This window comes from Empidonax traillii, unplaced genomic scaffold (assembly GCF_003031625.1).
Source record: "Empidonax traillii isolate 1590-97213 ecotype Southwest subspecies unplaced genomic scaffold, ASM303162v1 scaffold646:size549819, whole genome shotgun sequence".
Taxonomy (NCBI): domain Eukaryota; kingdom Metazoa; phylum Chordata; class Aves; order Passeriformes; family Tyrannidae; genus Empidonax; species Empidonax traillii.
Window position 1 is genome coordinate 57,109 of NW_020955839.1, and position 22,517 is coordinate 79,625.

At 44.8% G+C, this 22,517-nt stretch overlaps 1 protein-coding gene across 6 annotated transcripts in view; it reads left to right on the forward strand.

The window, feature by feature from the left end:
- The first annotated feature begins 3,087 nt into the window (after nucleotides 1-3,087).
- Nucleotides 3,088-22,517, forward strand: part of FOXN3 (forkhead box N3) — a 133,292-nt gene continuing 113,862 nt past the window's right edge. Inside the window, exons 1-2 of one of the 6 annotated variants that reach the window (XM_027899147.1) lie at nucleotides 3,088-3,283; nucleotides 5,828-6,384. In XM_027899147.1, the coding sequence (XP_027754948.1) occupies nucleotides 5,842-6,384 (543 nt within the window). In that variant the 5' untranslated portion in view covers nucleotides 3,088-3,283; nucleotides 5,828-5,841. Of the gene's footprint in view, nucleotides 3,284-4,040; nucleotides 4,344-5,827; nucleotides 6,385-22,517 lie in introns of those variants that run through there. The other 5 variants (XM_027899149.1, XM_027899151.1, XM_027899150.1 and 2 more) reach the window with 5 other exon arrangements.

Consider the following 22,517-nt stretch of genomic DNA (forward strand, 5'->3'; position numbering starts at 1 on the left):
AGAAAGATGTTTCCAGCAGAGATGGAGATGGAGCGGGGAAGATGAGCCCGTGACCCTTGATGGCTTGTATGCTTGATGGCTTGTGGGAAATTTTCAGGGATTCCAATCTAGAAGAGGATAAGAGATAAAGGAGTATAGGGAGATGGCTGGAAATCCTCATTAAATAAGATACTGCAACATCTGCAGTTGGTATTCTGAAATCTGAGTGGAAAGATTAGACTGTTGTATATTAGCCCACAAGGCTAAAGTGCAGCTCTGCACTGTTGGTACTTCTAATCGGCCTTCGGTACGGCAAGTACTTTGGTCTTGATGTACAAACAGTTTCATCTGTCACTGTTGCAAATCTTTTGCTAAATGAATTAGTATTACTGCTGTCTCAGAAATGGGGAAATCAACACCCTAGTAAATTTGGTGGCTTGCCTGAGATTGCAGGAGTATTTAGTTACTTGATGGCCATACATCAGATGTTCTGATGCTGCTGTAGTCTTTAAGCCAGCAATTAATGATCTTTCAGTGGTGCTGTGTGAGACGGTATGCTCCCTTCTTAAATTAGTTGTATTAGGTATCTCAGCAAAAAGCCAGAAGTTGGGGGACAGTCTTCTCAAAAGGCAAGATATCAGTGTTTGCCTAACCACTGGTGTTTTACTCCTCTGCAAGTCAGCAGTTGCTGTTGAGCCCGGGGTGAGTTGGAGCCAGCGAGAGGCTGCCCTGCACTGCTGCCTCTCATGTGGCACCTCAGCAGGGAGCCCTGTGCCAGCTCTTTGACCCAGCGGGCAGTCTGTCCCCATGCTCTCCTGGGCTTCTCTGTCACCTGCTGCTGGCCCCTGTGCTTGATCATGCTAGCTTTTCTGTCTACCAAGCAAATGTCTCACAGCGGCCCTTCAATGTAATCCCTAATGTGCACTCTGGGGAAATTTCTACCTGCCATGGAAAAGGGAGAAAACTCTGAAACCGATCTTATTCCACAAATATTGATGCTGAATTTGGCCACTAATTTTGAACAGAATTGAGCTGAATAGGATGTGTACATAATGTATTCAAGATATAAATTTTACATACTACCTTGCATCTCATGAGGCTTCCCCCTTCTCACTTCGGAAATACTTTCATTAGCTGAATTCTTCTTGGTAGTCTTTCAAAGCACTTGACTTTTACAAGTGATAATAAATGCAATAAATCTCCTTGCTTGCCAATAAAGAGACATGTTGATTCACTCAGAAAAACGTTGAAGCATTTGGAATAAATTCAGGTGGGTGGAGTTATGACTTGATAATTTAGTTGGGGTTTGAAACCAAACGGCCACAAGATAAGAACTGTGTAAACTAATGGTCTGCTGACTGTTTGAGTGTTAGGGCTGGTGGAGTCACATAGCCGGGTTACCAATGGGTAATGATGATACTCTGCTGCCTGATAGGTATTCTTCTCATTCTGCAATTCAGCTGCTGGCATGTCTTCTTGAAAATATGCAAGAATGTGAAATAGCTATTCACTGGGTAGGGGAGGGAAGGCTATCGGCAAAACAAAGTCTTAGCTAGTTATGACAGGAATTTCTATTTCCAAAGAATCAACAAAATGCTTCTTAGCCCTGCACTATGAGAAGAGGTGGTTGCCAGTCTTGTCTAAAACTGAGAATTTCACGAGTGTCAGAGATTAAAAGAGGTAACCAATGCCTTGAGAAATAGTATGGACACAGGCATGCAGAAGGATACAGTGGTAAACCTGGTTAAGTGGGATAATACTGACTGTGGGCCAGCATAGAATTCCTGCAAGGTCTCGAGACAGCTATCCTAACTTTTTTAAATAAAACAGCTAAAATGCTCAGTGACAATTTCTGTGTCCAGGGAGGGCTGCATTAGAAAGAATACCTGTATTTCTGACTTATTTATGTTTCTGCAGCAGACCTTTTCTATACTGTAAGTCAAATTTATTTTCAAGTATGCTAAATCTGCAAGCCTTGTTTATCCAGAGCAGAAAATCTTTGATTTTTGTGAGCCAACTTCAAACAATTCCATGTACTTGCTTTACGGGTAGAGAGACATTCCAGGGTGCAAAGCACTGAAGCTGTTTGAGAATCAGGCACGTAGCATATAAGAGACTGTACGTTCAACTAGTGCTGTCTAGACTGGGCAGCTTCTTTATTTTTAAATCAAGTTAGTTCCCTTCAATTAATTTAGCTGATGGTAAGGAGTTTTTTACTTAATACCAGTTATGTCAGGGTAGGGTAGAAGATGAGAAATATGCACCATTCTTCTTAATTGAGTCAAGCCTTGTTTTAATGCACATTTCCCTAACAAAATAATTTCTGCCCCCCCCCCCCAGCTGTTGCTGCAGATTTCTGCAACACAGTTCTTTACTGAACACCGTGCAGACCCTCAGCGAGACCGTAGCTTCATGACACGCAGAGTCAGCAGCAGAGCCCTCGTGTTGGACCTCCTTCTGTCGCTCCCGCACATCCCTGTGTGGCCCGGCTCCCGCTCACACCGGCGAGGCCGGTGTTCGGCTGCCGCACTCCCGAGTGCGCAGCTGGGCCGGCAGGGTCGCCAGTCCTCGGCAGGAATTACCTGCCCGCCGGGAGGGTATTCAGAGATACCTCCCCCGTTCCTCTTGCGGGGGGAGGCAGTGGCAGGGCTGTGCTCTGCTGAGCCGTGGGCTCCCGGGGCTCGTCGGTGCCCGCCGCGGTTCAGGGAGGTCGGCCCAGCCGGGCCGGGGAGAAGGACACTCGCACAAGTGGGAGCGCCACGGCCGCCGGTTCGGGCACGCAGCGCTGCCGGTTCCCTCCGCACCGGGGACTTCCCCGGGCGCCTCCTGCCGCCGGACACCCGCCCGCCCCCGGCAGCGCCGCCGGCCCGGCGCGACCCCGGCGCCGCCGCCGGGCAGGCGCCCCGCGGGAGGGAACCGCCGGTCCCGCCGCCGGCCCGCGGAGCCGCCGCCCTCCCCCACCGCCGCCGGCCCTGCCTCCCTCCCTCCCTTACGCGGCTTCTCCCGTCGCGGCTGGCCCAGCCCACGTTTTCCGTCTCTCCCCTCCCTCCCTGGTCATGTGTCGCCTTTTTTGTTTGCAGTGGAAACAATTTCTCGCTCTCGGGCTCACACCGAGGCGACCGCTGCCCGTCGGGAGCGCGGGGCGGGCGGGCCCCATGCAGGCGGCGGAGCCCCGTGCGCCGGGACCCCCGCGGCACCCCCGGGGCTCGGGCTGAGGCGGGGACGCGCCATGCCCGGCTCCGTCAGATGAAAGTTTGCGCCACTGCCATGACGGGACCGCGGTGAGACCGCCGCCCCCAGCCAGGTGAGTTGTTGTTGCTGTTGTTGTTGGCGGGGATCGCCGCCGGGGGGGCGGCGCGCTGCAGTCCCGCCCGGCCCGGCCCCGCGCCACAACTTGGCCGGGAGTTGGTGCGCGGCCCGGCCGTGTGACCCCTCCGAGCCCGGCCGTGCCCAAGCCGCGGGGGCGCGCCTGGCCCGGGCCGGTCCCGACGGGGGGTCCCGGCGGGGACCGCCGTGCGCGCGCGCGCAGGCACGTGCGGTCGGTGCGCGCGGGCGGCGCGCGGGCCCGGCGCGGGCCGGTGACATCTGCCCGGCATTGGCGGGGTGCGCGGCGCGCGCCGCCCGCCCGGGCAGCGCCGGTCGCCTGGCAACGCCATTGATTGGCTGCGGCCGCGGCCAATGGGCGCCCGCCCCCCCGCGCGGCGGGTGCGGCGCGAGGCGGGGGGGCTCTGCCCGCCCCCCGGGCCGGCGCGGGGGCTGCGGGGCCGGCGCCGCCGGGACTGCCCGGGGGCTCCGCTGCGGGACCGCCCGTGACCGGCGCGCCTTTGTCTGCCCGTGGGGCGCCGCCACGGGCCTCCGTAGCAGTCCCCCCCGTAACCCCCAGGCGTGGCCCCAGCCGGGCCCCGCCGACGCGGGGGTAGCCCCGGGCACCCCGCCCGCCCGTCCGCCGCGGCCCCGCCGGCAGCCGCTGTCCGGCCCGGCCCCGCCGGCCCTCCCTGCTGGCCCGAGGGCGCTCCGCGGGGCCGTGGCCGCCCGATCACCCCCGCTGCTTGGAGCGGCGAAAGAGAGACGGGGAGAAAAATCATGGAGTGATATGGCCCTTTGGGAGGATACTGGCAAATAAGCAAATTAAACAGAAAGAGAGCAGCATGTTGTCATAGCAACAGTGCAATTAAATTACTTTACTGTCAGCCATCATATAATTTTCCTGTTTAGAAGCTCATGGGACGTAACTTCCATTTGGAGTCAAAGTTGAGCGTGCGGCGTAGGTAGGGCAATGCCGGAGCCCCAGGACGCCGGCGATTCCCTTGTTTACCTTCTGGCTGCGCTGGTTGCAGTTTTGAAAGCTAGGAAGTGGGACCGACGTAAGTTTTGCCACCCGGTGTTTATATCTGCCGTGGTATTTTTTCCTTTCCCTGATACTTTTCTTTTCCCAGATACTCGTGTAAAACTGCACATTCTCACTGAGTATCTTGAGTGATGGTGTGTATTGAAGGGTTTCTGTGCAGAAAAGTTCTGTGTTTTTATTTTTAGTAATGGCTGCTTTGGTGTAATGTGTTTGTAGAAAGACCCGAGGAACTTTCAGTTTTCATTTTTGCCTGTTTATAACAGCTAAAATAAAGTCCATCATTTCTCTTTCCCAGAATGGCTGTGTTGCTCTATTTTTCCTTGCAGATAGATGATTTATTCTATTGTTATCTCTAGGGTTTTTTGCCTTTCATTCACAGTACTGACTGTGTGACTGCACGACTTCAGGGAGCTGCTGAGGTTATGTTTTAGGTACAGGGAATCATTTTGTTCCTGTTCAGTGTTTGTGCAGGAAGTCTCATCCTTTTAAAATTTGTTTTTAACTCTTTCCAATTTTTGTTCTACTGCTGTTCACATTTCCAGACCTAAATCCTGGCAGTTTGACTGTATATAGAAGCCAAGTGAGCCTGTTTCCTGCTTCTGAAGTAGAATTGTTGGTCTCCTATCTGATTCTCTTCAGTTGGGCAGGTGCACAACTTCACTGAGCTTATAAAGGGCTCAAAGCATCCCAAATATTACTGCTCACAGGTGTCCCCCCTAGGCCCTGCTTATACAGTACCCTCAGCAGCTCATCCTGTCTCTCACAGGCCACTGTTGAACATCACAGCAGGCTTTCTGACTGTTTTCTACCATGTTTGAAATGCAGTTCAGCTAATGTTAGCATCTCCTCTGTTTACATATGTTTTAAAATGCTCTATTCCTCCGGCACTTGTTTCCCCATGTCTTGGCCCTGGTCCCAAAACTATTGTGTGTTGGTTTCCCTTCTCCTTTCTCCTGCCCTTGCTGGTTTTGAAGTTCTGCCATCGTTTCTGAGTTTTGATGCAACTGAGTCCATAGTCAAATTGGATGTTTGTCTGCCCTGGCCTTTAGCCAGAGTGACTTTAATCATGGTGCTGTTGTATTGTCCTCAAATGTGAAACAGCTGAAATTGAAGAACTGCCCTTAGGTCACTGTTACTTAGTGTGGTTTTTTTTAGTTCACATGCTTATTAAAGTGATACAGTCGGATACAATCAATGCTTTGATACACCTATTCATCATTAAAGGAACATTCTCCGGGATTTCCTGTGTGGGGGCTTCACTTTCATGCAGAACTGAGGTGTATCTGGATTATCATCTTATTCCATCAACTGAAATTTCTTTCTGTGTGCTGATTTTAGATTATTTTACTTAACAGTTGTGAGTATTTGTGAACCTGTCAGGTGGCAAAAGGCTAAGTGACCAGTTAGGGAAAAGCTGTCCAAACATTATGCAGGATCTTTTGATGAGCTAACTTTTCTCTTCTGTTTTTTTCTTCCTTTCCTTTGGATTCACTCTCCCAGGAGTTGCTGTCTAAATGGGTCCAGTCATGCCTCCCAGTAAGAAGCCAGAGGGCTCAGGAATTAGTGTGCCCAGTGGATTGAGCCAACGTTATCAAGATAGCGATTTATCAAAGGCACTTCACGATGACGAGGACCTAGATTTCTCTTTGCCTGCCATCAGATTAGATAAAGGGGCCATGGAAGATGAAGAACTAACTAATTTGAACTGGTTGCATGAGAGTAAGAACTTGCTGAAAAGCTTTGGGGACTCGGTGTTAAGGAGCGTTAGCCCTGTTCAGGACATTGGTGATGACACGCCACCGTCTCCTGCCCACTCTGACATGCCCTACGATGCCAAGCAGAACCCCAACTGCAAACCTCCTTATTCCTTTAGCTGCCTCATATTTATGGCCATTGAGGACTCACCAACCAAAAGACTGCCCGTAAAGGATATATACAACTGGATCTTGGAACACTTTCCATATTTTGCAAATGCACCCACTGGATGGAAAAATTCTGTGAGACATAATCTATCCTTGAATAAGTGTTTTAAGAAAGTGGACAAAGACAGAAGTCAGGTAAGTTTGGAACTATGGAAACCTATCTGGTGCTGAAAATATTCACCTGCTAATCCCTGAATGTGTCCTTAACAGTGAAATATGGAACATTCAACCCTGTCCCTGGTAACATAGTTCATTAAATTCAGAGAGCCAACATTTCTTTAGCGTTGCTCATTCTGATTTTATTAAATTCATTGTCTAGACATCTGTAAGAAAGCACTCAGGGTGTGTGTTTTTTCTTTTCCCCCCAGCTGGTGTCTTCATGCATAGTGGTTAAATATTGTTTTTAGTTATCATGCTGTGGTAATGGTTTCCAGCTATACTAGATGAATGTAATCATGTTATAAATAGGCTGCTTGCTGTTCTTGGCTAATACAAATATATAGCGAAGGGGTATGCCTTATGTAAGAGTCCATCGCTTTTTCCCTGGTCTCTGTTGTAATCTGAAAAAACTTTTCTTTCTCTTACACCAGCAGAAGTAGTTCTGAATTTTGGTGATGAAGCTTTGTTCCATTTCAGGCAGGTTTTAGAAAAGCTCTTCAAAGAGATGAGACAGGTCTGGCCTCAAAGGTGAAAGTTACCCTTTACCAAAATTTCAGTTGTTCTCTCCCTGGGCTCACGTCGCTTCTGCGCTTGGTGCAGTGCAGAGGCCTGGGGAGCACATCTTTGCTTTCTGGTCTCAGTTGTCGCCTGGTTTCATTGCTGATACCTCAGCGGCGTCTGCAGGAAGAGGCTGTGTGCGAGGGAATGGGGAAGCGGGCGGAGCAGCGGAGGCAGTCCTTGCACAGCCTTCTACTGCGTCAGTGAGCCTGGGAGCAGGTATCAGTTTCCGGAGGGGGCTGTCTCAAGAAGCAGTGGTCTGGATGAATCTTTGGCAAAGTAGGGATATACTGATAAAAATATCAGCTTGCAGATTAATTTCAGAGGCCTTCCCACAGGTTAGGGAAATAAATAGCAGGTAAGATCACATCACTGATGGTCTGTCTCTAAAACTGGCTGAAGATCAGACAGTGGACACTTTTCCCTGGCATAAACAATAGATGCACTCAGATTTTGTGTTTCAATGAGGTAAATGCTATGATTGTTTTATAACTGGTTACCCTGAAACTAGACTTCTGTTGGTGGTGCTGTTCTCCCTATTTTGTGTGCTATTTAACTTCAAAAGCTGTGCAATAGGAGCTCAAGTAACTCTAGAGGAAGAGTCACACACTACCCTAAGCTAGGAACTTTTCATTTTAGATTACTTAACTTTCTCTGGAGCTTTCCCTTTTTAAAGGATTGACCCTTCTATCTTTCTTTTCTTTTTAGTTTTAAAAATACTATTATGTAGAATCCATGTTTCCATATTGCTGATCATACACTGTGTGTTGGTATTTTTATCTATTAGTTGCTGTGAAAGATTGTGTGTGAGATTAAAAAAAACCCCTGTTTCTGAACTGGATCTTGTTTTGTGTAAACCAGAGTCTTAAATTCTGGTTTGGAAGGGAGACTATAATAACAAACGCCACACCAGACGTTCACGATCCTGTCCCAGACTCTAAGAAATCTTCATACAAAGCATTTACCCCCCTCCCTCTCAAAATACTGTAACTTGTAAGGCATGTGTTTACACTGCCATTTGTGTTTTGTACAGTCCCTCTTCCTCTGTTTACAAGTTGACTATTCAGATTTCAGCTTCCTTCCTATGAGGAGCTTGTCTTCATGTCTATCTGTCAAATATCCGGCAGTCCACTGAGCTCGGATGAACAATACCACAACGTGCTGCCTCTCCACAGGGAAGTGGCACCGCACAATGCATGACAAGTCACCCACGTCTCAAATTCATGATTAGAGCCATGGTTACATAGACAACAAGGTGTGGTGGATGGCCTTGTCTGTATGAATAACAAGGTGGAGTTTTATTCATTCCTGGAAAATCCCAGATTATGAGAAAGAATTTTTTCCACTTTCTGGAGATGCTAATAACTGCAGGTAGCCAGCATTAAGATGAATGGGATAGGAATCTTAAAACATAAAATGCACCATAGCAGGTCATTTAAGTCCCCTGCTGGGTTTTTCTCATGTCCTGGCCAAGAGATGTGGCAGACAGAGTCCTGAGCACAGAATTGGCCCTCAGTCAGAGTTGCTGAATCAGGTGCTTGACAGCTAATTGTGGACTTGGAAAGCAGTAAATGTCAACTGATGGCTTTGAAAATACCTTTATGTGTGTGTGAATGCACACTTTGGGGTTGGTTCAAGTACCTTGCAGCAAATATATCTGCTGTTCAGAAGGAAGGTGTCCCTCTGAAGGGTTCTCTGGGTTTAGTCTGGGGCTTGGGGCAGGGGAAAGGGGGGGGTTTCATCTCTAAGGAATCATTTTGTGCCACTTCTCCTTTGCAGCCAGATCCTGCAAATTGCAAGTTTGGAGTCTGCCTGTTTTCCTGTTTTTATGTGAAGGGAAAAAGGCAGCCTTTAACAAATGGCATGTTATGAAATGCTAACAAGATGGGCTCTGAAACATGTACAGTATGGTGGGAAGGAGTTAATCAGTGCTAGGAATTGCAGGCATTTGCCGGGTGATGTGCATTGACACATTGTGAAAAGCTAGAAGCCTTTTCTCTCGTAGTTGTGCTTTCCAGTGTTTCTGTAGCCTTCCAGTAATCGTTTTGCTAAAAAAAGTTCTGCTGAACACTTAATTCTTTTTTGAATTCCCTCTGCATAGTAGTTTTCTCAGTCTTGGGTTCCACTAGTTTATATTCATGGGGCTAAATATGCATCTAATAGTCTGCAGCTTTTTCTGCCTGTGTATGAACGCTTGAATTTCCTGATGTGAGATCATTGTAACAGAGAGGGGAGAAAAAAAAAAAGGCAGGCTGCATCACTTCAGTTTTTGACTTGCCCTGTCCTGGTGCTTTTAGGTGTGCCAGGAAAAGACGTTTTTCTGCTCGGATTTGTTTTTACACTGCTGCTATTCCGCTTCAACTGCAGTGCCATCAGGCTTACCTGGCAAGCTGACAGCGCGGCTATTCGTGTAACTTTGCGATGAGGCTGATCTGGATCGAGACTGAGAGCTGGGCTGAAGAAGGGAAAATGCTGAGCCCTTGATTGTACAAACCTCTTTGCATTAAGCTCAGCAGTTTAATAGTAGTTGGCCAGAGTATGAAGTATCACATGATGGGGAATAGATGAGGAGTTCCCTGGCTTTGTTTATACTGCCAGACCTGTGAATTTAGTTGTTCAGATTAATCCTATTGTGAATGTACAGATCTAAATGTCCTCTAGTGTGTGTCCCATTTAGTACAGCCCGTTAGTCCATGACTTCCCTGACTTCCCTACCATCTGGTCCTTGGCTATAGAGAGGAATTTTTCTTGTATATGTGTCTCCATAGCAACGAGTTTGCAGTTGATATGGAAAGTAAGCAGTTGCCCTAGCAACGGAGTTACTGATGTGGCAGCTTCTCTGCTTGCAGGGAAAGGGCTAAGCTAGTTCAGACCCATTATGTAGGTTTGCTGTGATTATAGCTGCGCCCACTAGTGCTGCTTGAGCTAAGGGGCTACTGAAAAATTTTGTCACAAGCCCTAGTTTTTCTCCCTTGAAGATTTGTTTTATTTGTGTAGGGATTCCTGCTTTGAACAAAGACTGGTTGGATTCTCTTTTCAGGGTGTGTGATAAGTCTGTGCCTTTTATGAATGCAGACTTCCTCAGTCATCGTTACCAGATGAGGGGAAATGATGTTTGACCTCATTGGCTTTGCTGCAATATTTTTGTCTCAGTGAACAGCCTGCAGTTATAAAGGCTGGAGCTCTTGTCCCCTTGCTCTTCTCCACTCTTCTGCTGTATTTTCTGCTGTTCGTGCTTTTTTGAGCATCCATCCTATCAAGAGCACTCCTCTTTGTGTCTGCTCTGTGTTGTCTGAGATAGGGAAACACACACTTGCTCTCAGCTGTGTGGAAGCTGAAGAAATTCAAACGTATTAAAGGTTTGCTTGGCGCTTGTGCTGAGGAATGTCTTAATAAAAATGTAATGAGGGTAAAGGATATGTTTATGGGGATGGGGGAAGAAAATTCTCCTCACTTGATGTGATAGTTATTCTTAGAAGTACGTAGTCCATAACTGGGTCATGGAGATTGAGCCAGGCTCCTCCTCTGTCTGGAGGAGGCTCTGAGACCTGAGGACTCCCGAGTGGTCCTTGAGCTCTTGGAGAGCTGATGTCCAACTTGTCCTCATCTAATGTACTGCCTCTCATAAACGCTCTGCCAGGGCATCTGACAGGAGTCGCTGGGGACCCTTTGGGCATAGGAGGCTGAAATTTCAGGAGTGCCTCCTGCAAATGTCTTTCCTCTGATTTGATAATGTTTGGGCTTTTGGCAGGTAAAACCGTGCAGAAAGATAAGCACTAGCTGGAGTGAGAGGAAAAGGAGCCTGCTTGTTTTGTGTTAGAATCTCCTAATCCCACCTACATATGCACAAAGGTGAGGGACATAGGACCCTGTCCTCCCTCTTTTATTGCCATTATTTGAGAAGATTTCCTGTGAAAGTCCAGTGGCACTCTCGGGATAGAATTATCTCCTCTGATTTTAGTGTTATTATCCAGCCTGACCCAAATAACAGAAATGTCAGAATTTCACTGCATTTATAACATCTGGTGGTGCTAAAGTGAAAAAAAAAACCCAAAACCCGAACAAAATAACCCCTCAGATTCATGTTAAAGGCTTCAGATAATATTGAATCTACTAATAAAATAATGCCCTAAATAAGCTGGTGCGACTGTTAATTTCTCAAATTATTAAAATAATATCTTTTGGTTTTAAATTGGAATTTGTCTAGTTTTAAATTGAAATCCATTTTCTTATATCTTTGGCTGTCATACCAAAAAGCTCTCTAATATCATAAATTTTCTCCTTGAACCGGTATGTGGAGAAATGAGGGTCATCTCTTTCTAGAGCAGTCATAAAAGTCTGTAGAACTATAGCGTAAATAGATTTTCCAGATATCCGACAATTTATGGAGAGCTTTTCTTGAACCCTTTCAGTTTTTATTTTTGAATTGCAAACCCTAGAAATTATGCAGAATATTTAAATAATAGATTTCCTAAAGCTGTGCATGGAAATAACACTCTTCCATTTCACTGGCTTCCAGCTGCTTGACTTCACATCAGAGCTAACTCTTTGCAGTGAAGTCTGCCTGTATGAACTGTTATAGAGCTTTAAAAAGCACAATCAGTTCTTTTTCAAGTAATAATGAAGAGCTGGCAATATCCGGGGAGTCCTCTGAACCTTATATCTGAGGTATTTCTGTTATCTTGCTCTTGGTTATGATAGCCCGTGTGCAGGCACCCTGCTGGGTAACTGGGGTGTTGGTTGCACAGTGACAGGCTACTGACCTCCAGAGGAGATTGGCTACTAAGGTTCAATATACTGGAGTAACGGGCCTCTGTCTGTGCTCTTCACCCACAGCAAAGATGATACAAAGTGTGTTAAGCAGCACTGAAAGAGCCCAGGAAAGCAGGAACTGCTCTGTACCATTGGCTTTGGGCTGTGGTGGGGTTGATGAGTCCATTTTTTAGCTGTGGTTGCATTCCCTTGCTCCTGAGCGTTTGCTCCAGCACTTTCCTGGCGCGTGAACTTTCGTGTTTCTGCAACAAACTATGGATCTGATCAGATATGATCTGGCTGGATTTTTATCTTTCCTTCTTTTAATTCTTGTGTTGCTTTTCACCTTAATTCCCCTATTCAGGTCACAGTGCAGTCCAGCTAATTGTTATACTGGCATGACAAGAGGAATGGATATGATGGGGAGACCGGGGAATACCTCCAGTTGGGATTGCTGAGGAGACAAGCCATTCCTGACAAAAGAAAGGCTGGCAGCTGCAGGGTGCATGACTGCTTAGTGGGGTTATGGATGTGGTCCCTGCCACACGGTGAAGGTTAAGATGAAATGAGAACAGAAGTTTAAATACAATGGGAGGCTTTCCTCTGTAGAAATGTTTCTTTTTGTTTTCCCTTAGGAGCAGGACTGTGCTATTTGGAGTTTAAGTGGCCTGTGTTAGTGGTTCTTTGTGGTGTTCTACAGCTGATTTAAAGTGGTCTAAGTCTGGGCTGCCACCACCATGCATGATCCCTGCCCAACCTGGCCACCTGTTCCCTTTGCTGGGAGATGGAACTGATCTGGGGCTGTATTACCAGCCCCTCTTCAGCTCATACTGGCACGTGTCACCTTGCAATGAGCGGGCCGAAAACTGTTTGCATAATTTTTGTTTGGGTTATTTTTCAGTGAGCTAATTTATCTGGATTCATTTTCAGCTCCCTGTTCAGTTCATGGTTACTGTGGTCAGTGGAACACCAGTGTCAGCACAGGCCATGGGCTCAGCTCTGTTTCATCTGGCATGAAGCTGTGCCTGCAGCTTCCAGCCAGCTCAGAACTGACCTGGTGACAGCAGGAGATGGGGAAGGGAAGGGGTGGAGGATGCTCTTACCTTTGAGAGCACAGGCTGCACTTAAATCACTGGGGCAGCTTGTATGTTCAGTTGGATACATGCTTGGTGCTGGGGTTCATAGGACAGAGGTGAAAGGTCCTATGAAAGCTGCACAGGGATGTGCGTGCACACACGTGTATGTTCTCTAGGTTTGTTTCTGTTGCCTAAGGTGCTTAATATTGCTGGTAGAGGCGGCTCTGCATGGAGCTGTGTTCTGTATCCTCTGAAAAACTATTGTGGAAGAGGAAAGGATGTCTATAAAACCAATTGTCAGGCTTGTTCATGCTGCTGTTGTTACGTCCTCATCACCTCTGAGGTTTCTTCCTATTTGTCAGAGAACTAATGAACTGTTGTTGTCACAGCCAGCAGAGGAAGCACAGGTCCTGGAGCCACACTGTGATTGAGCACAGGAGGCCTCGCTCGTGAGGGGCTGGAGGACATGGGTGCATGGGAGCACTTTTGCATGTCCATTAGTGAATGTGGCAAGACATGTCCCCGAGCACCAGGCCCACCATGGTGGCTGTTGTAGTTCATCAGAGAAGAACTGGGCTTGCTGGTCTGGCTGGTGTAGGTGAGTGTATGCTGTCCCATCTTGCACTTCAGTTCTTCAGCAGAACATCAAAGACTCCATTTTAATTACTAATATGTATCCCTTAGACTTCCTACTTCCTTTCCTAAAAGGGAAGTGAACTGTTTAACCTTGTCTGAAGAAACCTAGCAGACTGTGCTGTGTGGCTTCTTTTCCTGGGTGAAGACCTTGTGAAAAACAAAACAAAACAAAACAAAACAAAACAAAACAAAAAAAATTTAAAAGTCTTGATCACAACTGAGCAGCTGAAAATAATTGAGGAGTTGAGAATGCTCTTTAGGCAGCCTGAAGTAGCCTTTGAGTTGCTGGAGAAGCTTCCTTTCTTTTCTCTGGATTCAGGCGGTTGCTGTGTCCTGCTTGCTGAGCCAGACAGCTGAAGCCTTGGTTCAGTCCTGCAGGATCTCCACATTTCTGGTAAAGTCATTTAGATGACTGGACTTGTGGGGTCTGGCCATCAGTCTCCAGGCTGCTCATACCTTCACCTTACGTGTTGTTTTCAGCTAATTCCTATATCTTCATCATAAATGTAGTTAAAACGAATGGCCTAGAGTAACACAAGCCAAAATCCTTATGAAGAGGGAAGCCAGTGTGACTGTTTTTAATTTAGTTGGTGGTTCCTCGTGTGTTGGTCAGTGGTGGGTTAGCATGTAAAAGTAATTGACCTGAGTCACTTCAAGACTGGGCAGGCTGTTGCTGGATGAGGTCATGGTGCAAGCACTATATGTAGCTGTAACAAAGCACTGTGTCACAAAACTAACCAAGTCCAAGTGCAAGGTTGCTGCATCTGAGTTGGGCCAATCTCAGTCATGAGTACAAACTGGGAGATAAACTCCTTGAGAGCAGCTCTGTGGAGAAGGACTTGGAGGTTCTCGTGGATGAAAAGCTGGACAGGATCCAGCAATGCTCACTTGCAACCCTGACAACCAACCGTATCCTGGGCTGCATCCAAAGCAGCGAGGCCAGAAGTTTGAGGGAGGGCATTCTGCCCCTCTACTCTGCCCTAGTGAGACCCCACCTGGAGTGCTGCATCCAGCTCTGGGGCCCCTGACATAGGAAGGATGTGGAGCTGTTGGAGAGGGTTCAGAGAAGGGCCATGAAGGTGATCAGAGGTCAGGAGCACCTCTCATGAAGACAGGCTGAGAGAGCTGGGGTTGTTCAGCCTGGAGAAGAGAAGGCTCCCTGGAGACCTCATTGCAACCTTCCAGTGCTTAGGGAGGGCTTACAAAAAAAGAGGGATAGTGACTTCATATACAAGCAGAGAGTGACAGGACAAGGGGGAACAATTTTAAACTAGGAGGAGAGATTTAAATTAAAAGTTTGGAAGAAATTCGTTATTGTAAGGGTGGTGAGGCACTGGAACAGGTTACCCAGAGAACTGTGGGTGCCACATCCCTGGAAATTTTCAAGGCCAGGTTGGATGGGGCCCAGAACAACCTGATCTGGTGGGTGGCATTCCTTTCCATGACAGGTAGGTTGGAACTAGGTGATACTTTGAAGTCTCTTCCAACCCAAGCCTTTCTATGATTTTATGCAATTAGTCTTACAAACACGTATTTGCTTAAAAAAAAAGGTCCCACGTGGCTGCCTCTGGTTAAGTTTTGCTTAGTAAGTATCTTGGGAAAGACATGCTGCATGCTTATATGTATTTTTAAACTAATAAAGCTTTATATCTCCAAGTATTTGCTTTTGTCTTTTGATTCATAGTCTGGTGTTTTCAACTAGTACAATTCAAGTGTCCAGGTAAAGGAAGATACTGAAGATACTGAAGAAAGTTCACTTTTATGAGATATATAAGAATCTTGCTGGTTTTCTTGTACTTCTAGTTGAAGTCTGTTTGTTTTTAAGTAGTTTAGGAACAATGAGATTTTGCTTTCTTTAGTAGTACCAACTGCTTTGTTAATGATTTAGTATTTAAGTTTTGATCTCAAAGAAAAACTTTAATTTAGCTTCATAGCATCTGTCATTCTATCTAATTCATGGGTATTTTGAGCCCCTTCCCCAACCATTCTCCACCTGCTCCAGTGTTTCAGAACTGGCCAAAAGCAGGGTACCCTCTCAGCTCTAGAGCTAGGAAATTATTACAGGTGGGCTGGGGAAGAGAGGAGTTGCCAAATTTGATTGTCTGGCAGTGCTTCACTGACAAGCAGCAGAGAAACGCAGGTGGTTGGTTCAGGTGCATTTATTGAGTCCCTGACCTTGCCACTTCAGCTCTCACATCCTTAAAAGTAAAGTGGATGCTGTATGTGTGCTTGGATGCTTTTATCAGTCTTGTAGTTTATTTTTTGTGCCTTAATTCCTGTGTGTCCTCTTCTGGCTTGGAAGAATTCAGGCATGGAAGTAATACCATATGCCTTCTTTAATTGTGGAGACAGAGGTGGCCCTTTTGAAGGGGCAGACATGTTGCTGTTGGACAGTAGCCCTGCGGATGGTTTCAGCAGTCTGGCTGTCCTGTGACTAACTGGCCTCATAGGTGGGGGCAAGGAGCACCTTCCTCTGTTGTGCTGCTTTTATCAAGAGCTTCCTGAGGTATTTTCCCTTTGAACAAAATTAGCATCTGGGACTGAAGTTCACAGCAGTTCTCACCTTTCATTACACAAGGGAGTGCAGAATGCCTTGACTCTGCCATACCATCCTGTCCATGATTCCTCTTAGCCTGCAGCCTTCCGATCTTACTGAGCAAGTGGCTGGAGCTGCTGAGATGCCTGGTAGTTGGGACAGTGCACCCACATATGCTCATCATTGCTGCCATGTCTGGCAGTTTATTGTAATGGCAATAAAACTCTGTTTATCTTTTCTTGAGAATAAGCACGTTTATAACATCCTGGATGCTGACAAGGTTTATCTACTTTCTGGCAACAAAACTCGTTTCTAAAGAGCCCTAAATTTCAAGTTGTTGTCACTAGTGTCAAACTCACCAGTGTTACAGGTCATGTAAGATAAGCCTCAGGAGAGAGGAAGAAGGGGAGCGACCTGCCTGCTTTGGTATACAATTGTTTTTCCTCCTGAATTTTTGGAGGGCTGTGGAAAGCAGCAGTTGTGGCCATAAATGATGCCTCTGGATCTTCCTCAGTTATCCATTGTAATAATTTTGGAGACAGTATGTTTTAATTATTTTTCTTCTTAAAATTCATTTATTTCAGTTTAGTTCTTCAAATTCCATTCAGGGTGTTAAGGAAAAACCATCCTGGGGACTGGTGTAGGAATTTGTGGGAGGACTCGTTCTAAGGATCTTAAACGTGAGTGGGTTTTTCCTTTCCGTAGCAGAAAAGAAATCAAATTGCTGTTCTTAGCCAGTGACTTAAGATACTAAAGCACTATCTACAGCATGCTGAATTGCTGTATTTCATTGCAGAAGTGAACGGTAGCAATTTACCACTAGTTGAGAACTCTCAGGATTTTGAAGCACTGGTGTAACTTGCTGAAAGACAACTGTTGGTAAGCAGAGGAATGAATGGGCTTCTGTACAGGGAAGTCTCAATGGCATGGAGAATTTTCTGTGGCAGTACATGGAGCAGAAACTTATTGATGGGATTTTGCAGAAGAGAATCTAGTTGAATGCTAAATTCACACTCATTCAAGCTTTGAGCAGAAAATTAGGCTGTGCTCCAGCGTTATGTTTATGAGATCCCATGGCTGCCTACTGTGGGAGGATACTCACTGAGATGAAGCAACTATTGTAAATGTTTTTCTGAGTTTACAGTTGAAAAAAAATGCCTGCAGTGCAACTTGCAGGATTTTAGGGGGTTAATGCAAGACTAGGGTTAGGTGCTGGGATACCTCAATCTTTCATTTACATATTTTTCTCTCTCCCTCACCTTTGAGGGTGCAGAGTGGGAACACCCTTCTTGTGGGTTCTGTGTGCTTCAGTAAAAATAGGGAAACTATTAATGAAATGTTCTTGTTTTAGATTAGGAGGAGGGGTGACAAACATCACTGTTAAGTGGTAAAGAACGTAATAATGGTAGCAGTTTTATAATTAAATCTGTTTTCCTTAAATATCTGGGGAGAATTATATAGATCTTGCAAGGTTCATGTTTAGGATTAAAGTCCTTGCCATGCAGGAAAAGCAGCAATTGAAGGATTCTCCTCAGTACCACTGCTCTGCAGTGTCTGGCTGCATGCAGCCTTCTCCAGTCCCTGAATAACACAGAATCACTGCACTTCCAGAGATCATCACTGCTCCTGGGAGTGCTTTGAAGGCTTTTGGAGAGCAATATTTGACAGCTTTAAGAACTGCCTGCTGCCAGCTCATATGGAGCTACAATTACACTTAGTCTTTGGGAGAATACCCTGGGCCAAAAGGTATTCAGTTCTGCAGAAATCCCCTTCAGAGATAATATTTATTATAAATTTAACTGGAAATAATGATATGATTCTTACATAATTCCACCCTTCCTGAAGTACTTGAGAACTAAGGGGCTGTAGATGAATAGAATCATAGAAGCACAGAATATCCCGAGTTAGAAGAGATGCTCAAGGATCAAGTCCAACTCCTGGCCCTGCACAGGAGAACCCCAAGAGTCACACCATGTGCCTGAGAGCATTGGCCAAACACTTCTTGAACTGTTACACTTGGTGCTGTGACCCCTTCCCTGGGGATCCCATTCCAGTGCCCAATCACACTCTGGGTGAAAAACTTTTTACTCCTATAGGAGAGTAAGTAGTTTTCTGGCTTGCCTGCATAGCTGAGGTAGGAAGGGAATGCATGGTGTGCACAAGAAGTGCAGGTTTTCAGTCTTTAGCTAGGAGAGCTGGGAAGGAGGAGAGTCAGGATGTGACTGAGAAGGCTGGGAATTAGACAATTGCTGGCACTTGTAGTGTTGCATATTTTGTTTTGAAGCAGTCAGATAACTTGTCCAAAAATTTTTTTCCTGTGTTGGCAATTAATGTTATGCATTTATTGTTATGTAATTACTTGTTGTGCTAGTTTCTTTGCATTTTCTCTTGCTTATCCTCTTCTACAGAGAGGAAGGTTTTTTCTCTTCAATGCTCAGGGTTAAATATACAGATCTTGCTTTTGTAAAAGAGGGTAGATTTGTTTTTTACAATTTTATATTGATTTCTAATACTTTCTAGAGTTCTGCCTGCATGGTAGATAAAGAGGAAGGCAGCTGTCATAGAGACAAATTGCACGGGAGACTCAGTCCAGTGCTAGCTCCCAGCTGTTGAGGCAAATGCCATTTTATTGTTCAGGCTGTACCTCCCTTTTCTGCTTAAATTCATTTATTTTTTTAATCTATCTATCTATATATATGTGTGTGGGTATACAAGTATATTTTATATATAAAAGCATGACAAAGTTGCATTGTTTTTTAGATCATCCAAATACTTATAAGGTAAAACAGGAGCAAAAATTGCGTTGTCACATAAAACTTTCTATCTGCTTATGTCTTTGTGCTAGGAAAATAAAATGATGTTGTAGTGGTATATATCTGCAAAATTTCCTTGGGACAGACATCTTCTGTTGCCACAAATAGTTACCAGTTAGTCTTAATAGATCACTCTCAATTAAAAGTCTTAACTAATCTGAGTTGTCTTTCTTGTTTTCTCCAAAACAAACTAGCATTTAAAATTTAGTAAAACACCTCCACTTTCACTAATTAGTTGTTGTTTCAGATTTTGCTAAAACTTAAATGCCTTTTGGATAGTGCTGCATTTGTTCAGAGGAATAAAGTTCCTTGTTCTTGACTTAACAAGTCTGCTTTGATGTGTCATTTGCTATTGGTTTTTAGAGCTGAGTGATTTTGAATTTGGAAAAGGAGAAATGTAATTATGACCCTTTCCATTAAGAGACAAGGTTTTCTGTTATTCTTGTTAGGGAAAAAAAATATTTTCATTTAGAAAGCTTTGATTTTAATTTGTAGCAATGAAATTGTAGGAAAGATCTTGCCTTTTCATCCTGTTTTTCTGCTGACTAGGAAAAATACAGGAAAATGTCTTCTCCCCACTAGCTAAAATACTTGCATTATTTTAGTTTCAAAGTAAATATGCTTATGATCTTTTGCTAATTACCTTCTGCTCTTTCACCAGCATTTGAGTTGCACTCAAATTTACTTAATAGTTGACTATCTGTTGATTCCTGTTGGTTCCAGAGTGGCTTAAATGGCTTTTCAGTCCACACCACATGCAGCTGTTAGTGTTGCATGGCTTTTAAGTTAGACCAAGTACTGTTAGCATCTGAGAGTGTGTTTGTGTAATAATGGATATGATAAGAGTGGTGTGGGAGGCTATTAATATAGGATTTGTGTCTTAAAAGTTCTGAAATCGGCTTAAAAATCAGGTTGTCATTTAAAATAACGAGGGAGGGGATGTGCGCCTTATTTTAGAGCCTTTAGGATCTTTTACAGGCTCTTTCATAGAAGTGAAGGCAACCTCAAAAAGTTTGGTTTGGGCTCCCCCACCCCTGCCATGATTTTGCACCATCTCATGATTTTCTGACAGAAACATGTAAAATACCAACATGCTAAAAATGCTGTGAATCGCCAATATTAAAGCCAGATTCTGGAGACTGGGATAAAGGTGTAATCTGTCAAGTTTCTTTCAAACTCTTTTGTTGATGGTGTGTTTAGTATTGCCTGGGAGAATCTTTTACAAGAAAAACACAGTAATTACAGAAGTCCTTGTCTGTACTGTGCAGATGTCAGCATTTGTGGTCACTGGGTGTGACTGTGAAGAGAGAAGGACCCTTTGGAGCGGCCAGCCCTTTTCTGCGGGGTGGTGCTTTGGAGCTTATATAACTGGCTTCCTCTTATGGGGCAAGTGATAGTGGGGTTTTACACTGCGAGCATGCTCAAGGGCTGGTTACTGTTTTTCAGCCATTTTTGGTACACTTTGCAGCTCTAAAAGGTAAGATGACTGCTGCCAAAGTGTTTTAGCATTGATAGGATGAATGGAGTCAATTATAAAGGGTCCCTTCCTTTTTTTTGGGGCCTTTGAATAGGACCTTCAGCAGTTTGGACCTCATTTTCTAGCGATGCATTTTTCTCTGTAAGGATGTTTGCATGTTATTTTTTGGTTGCTTTTCACATTCAGGTATTCATTTCCAATTGCTGGTTTTGTGAGGGTTTTTTTTCTCCCTCTTAATTCTCTTTTTTTCTTACTTGCATCATTTGTAAATGGAACTGATCATAAACGTCTGTCTGAGGAACACAGGGGCAAGTGCTTTCAGTCATTCTTGCACTGAAAGTGCATTTGCATTTTGAAAAAGAAAAAAGTTGCAACTCTTTTTCAAAGCAGGATTTTATTCGTAAACCATGTGCTATTTTTGGTGTGTCAAATATGAAGGCTTCCTGTGTGAAACTGATAGAAAAAAAAGTCACAGGAGACCTGGAGCAGTGACTCAGGTCACAACAGGCCTGTTTGCATGACACTTGTGTCATCAAAATAGTCCTGCTTTGGCATCCTTAAATGAGATTTCCTTTAGATGCTACCTCTGTTCAAAGGCATATTTGATCATATATAATTTGGAGAAAACAATTTTCTATTCTTCTGAGAATATCATACATCTTCGCCTCCTTGTTACTTATGAACTCCTTACAATACCATCATCTGATTTTGAGCAAGTTGTCAATTTTCATTAATGGAGTCTGCTCAGAAATTGTTTCTCCCTTTTTCCTTCCTCTTCAGGTATGTTAAGTCAGATAAATTCATACACTGATGTTTGATCACTAAGCAGTAATCACCCTAGTGCAATATTGATCAGCAGCCTTTTTGTATACAATGATCAGAATGAGTAATAACTTGCTAGTAAACACTGAGGAGTGGGAGGGTGAAGACAATAAGTTAGCCCCATGTAGAAGTTGATACAGCTTTTCTAATTTCCACAGGTTTCTAGACTCCACCCAACAGTGTTATCTTCTCTTTTTAACCCTTCCCCTACTCCAAACTGTTTTTTTTCTTTCTCTCTCTTGTTCAAGCCAAGCATAAATCCTCCCTTTTGTAGATGGTGTGTCTTTCAGCAAGTGTGCCAGTCCCTCTTCTCAGGGCTACTGGTGCTGCTGGGGTTGTCCAGTGTCTCATTTTCCTGTGGAGCCTGTCATTTCTCCTTTCGGTACACTTGAAGCATGCACAGGCTTCCTATTTCATGGGGGCATCCTGTGAACATGGCACTTGAAAATGAAAAATGACTGCTTGTGAGTTAATTCAGTTAAAAAGAAGCCAGGGAAAACCCAAGTAGGTAGGGCTGCGGTGTGTGGGTTGAAAGCTGTTTTTTACCCCCTCCTTCCTCCCACTCTTTCCTTACTGGGTAAAAGACTCAGTCTGTGCCTGAACTTGCTATTCTGAATAACCTCTTATCTGCACACAGTGACTGATGCTCACATCCTGTTTGCTACCAGCTTAGCTGAACGAGCGCCCCGAAGAGTGACATTTCTATTTCTATTGGGTCTGTTTCAGTGAGTTTGCAGGCTGGCTCTCTGCTGCTGCCTCCATCACATGCCTTTCGATTCTCTTCTGCGAATTTGAGGAAACCTGCTCTTCCTTTGCTGTTTGTATGAAATAGCAAAATCACTGTGGGATTTGGAATGGCATCTGGAAAAATGAGGTAGACTTTAAACAGAGGAAGAATCTATATAAGTCAGGATTCTTAAGTATTTAGACTTTGATTAATGCTGTGCTAATGCAGAACTAGTCTGCCCAGGAAATAACATGAATAAACTTGTGAATCCTATTCTTGCCAAGCAGTAGGTTTTGGTCAGGGACTTACTAGCTTCCTTGGAAAAACTATAGATTTAAATATTCCTCTTTAAGTCCATAACACCAGTGAGTTAACATCTTAATTTTCTAATGAAATCACTTTGCCATGTGTATAATAAAATATCTGCACACTTTCAAATCTATTTTACTGGTGGAGGTGCTCAGGGAAGCTGAAATGCAGTATTAATTATCCATTCTAAAATACACTTGATTGAGTGGTTCATGCTGCAGGAGTTCTTCATGCCAAACTTAGTTGCATCTGCTGCATTTACTAGTTTATTAGTTGTAACCCATGAAACCATGCTTGTAAAAATATAGTCACCTAAAAACCCCAAGACAAACCCCCCTGTAATTGTCAAGTCTATTTTTGAGATGGCTGTGTGGAGAAAAATAATAAAGGGAGTCTTCTTACT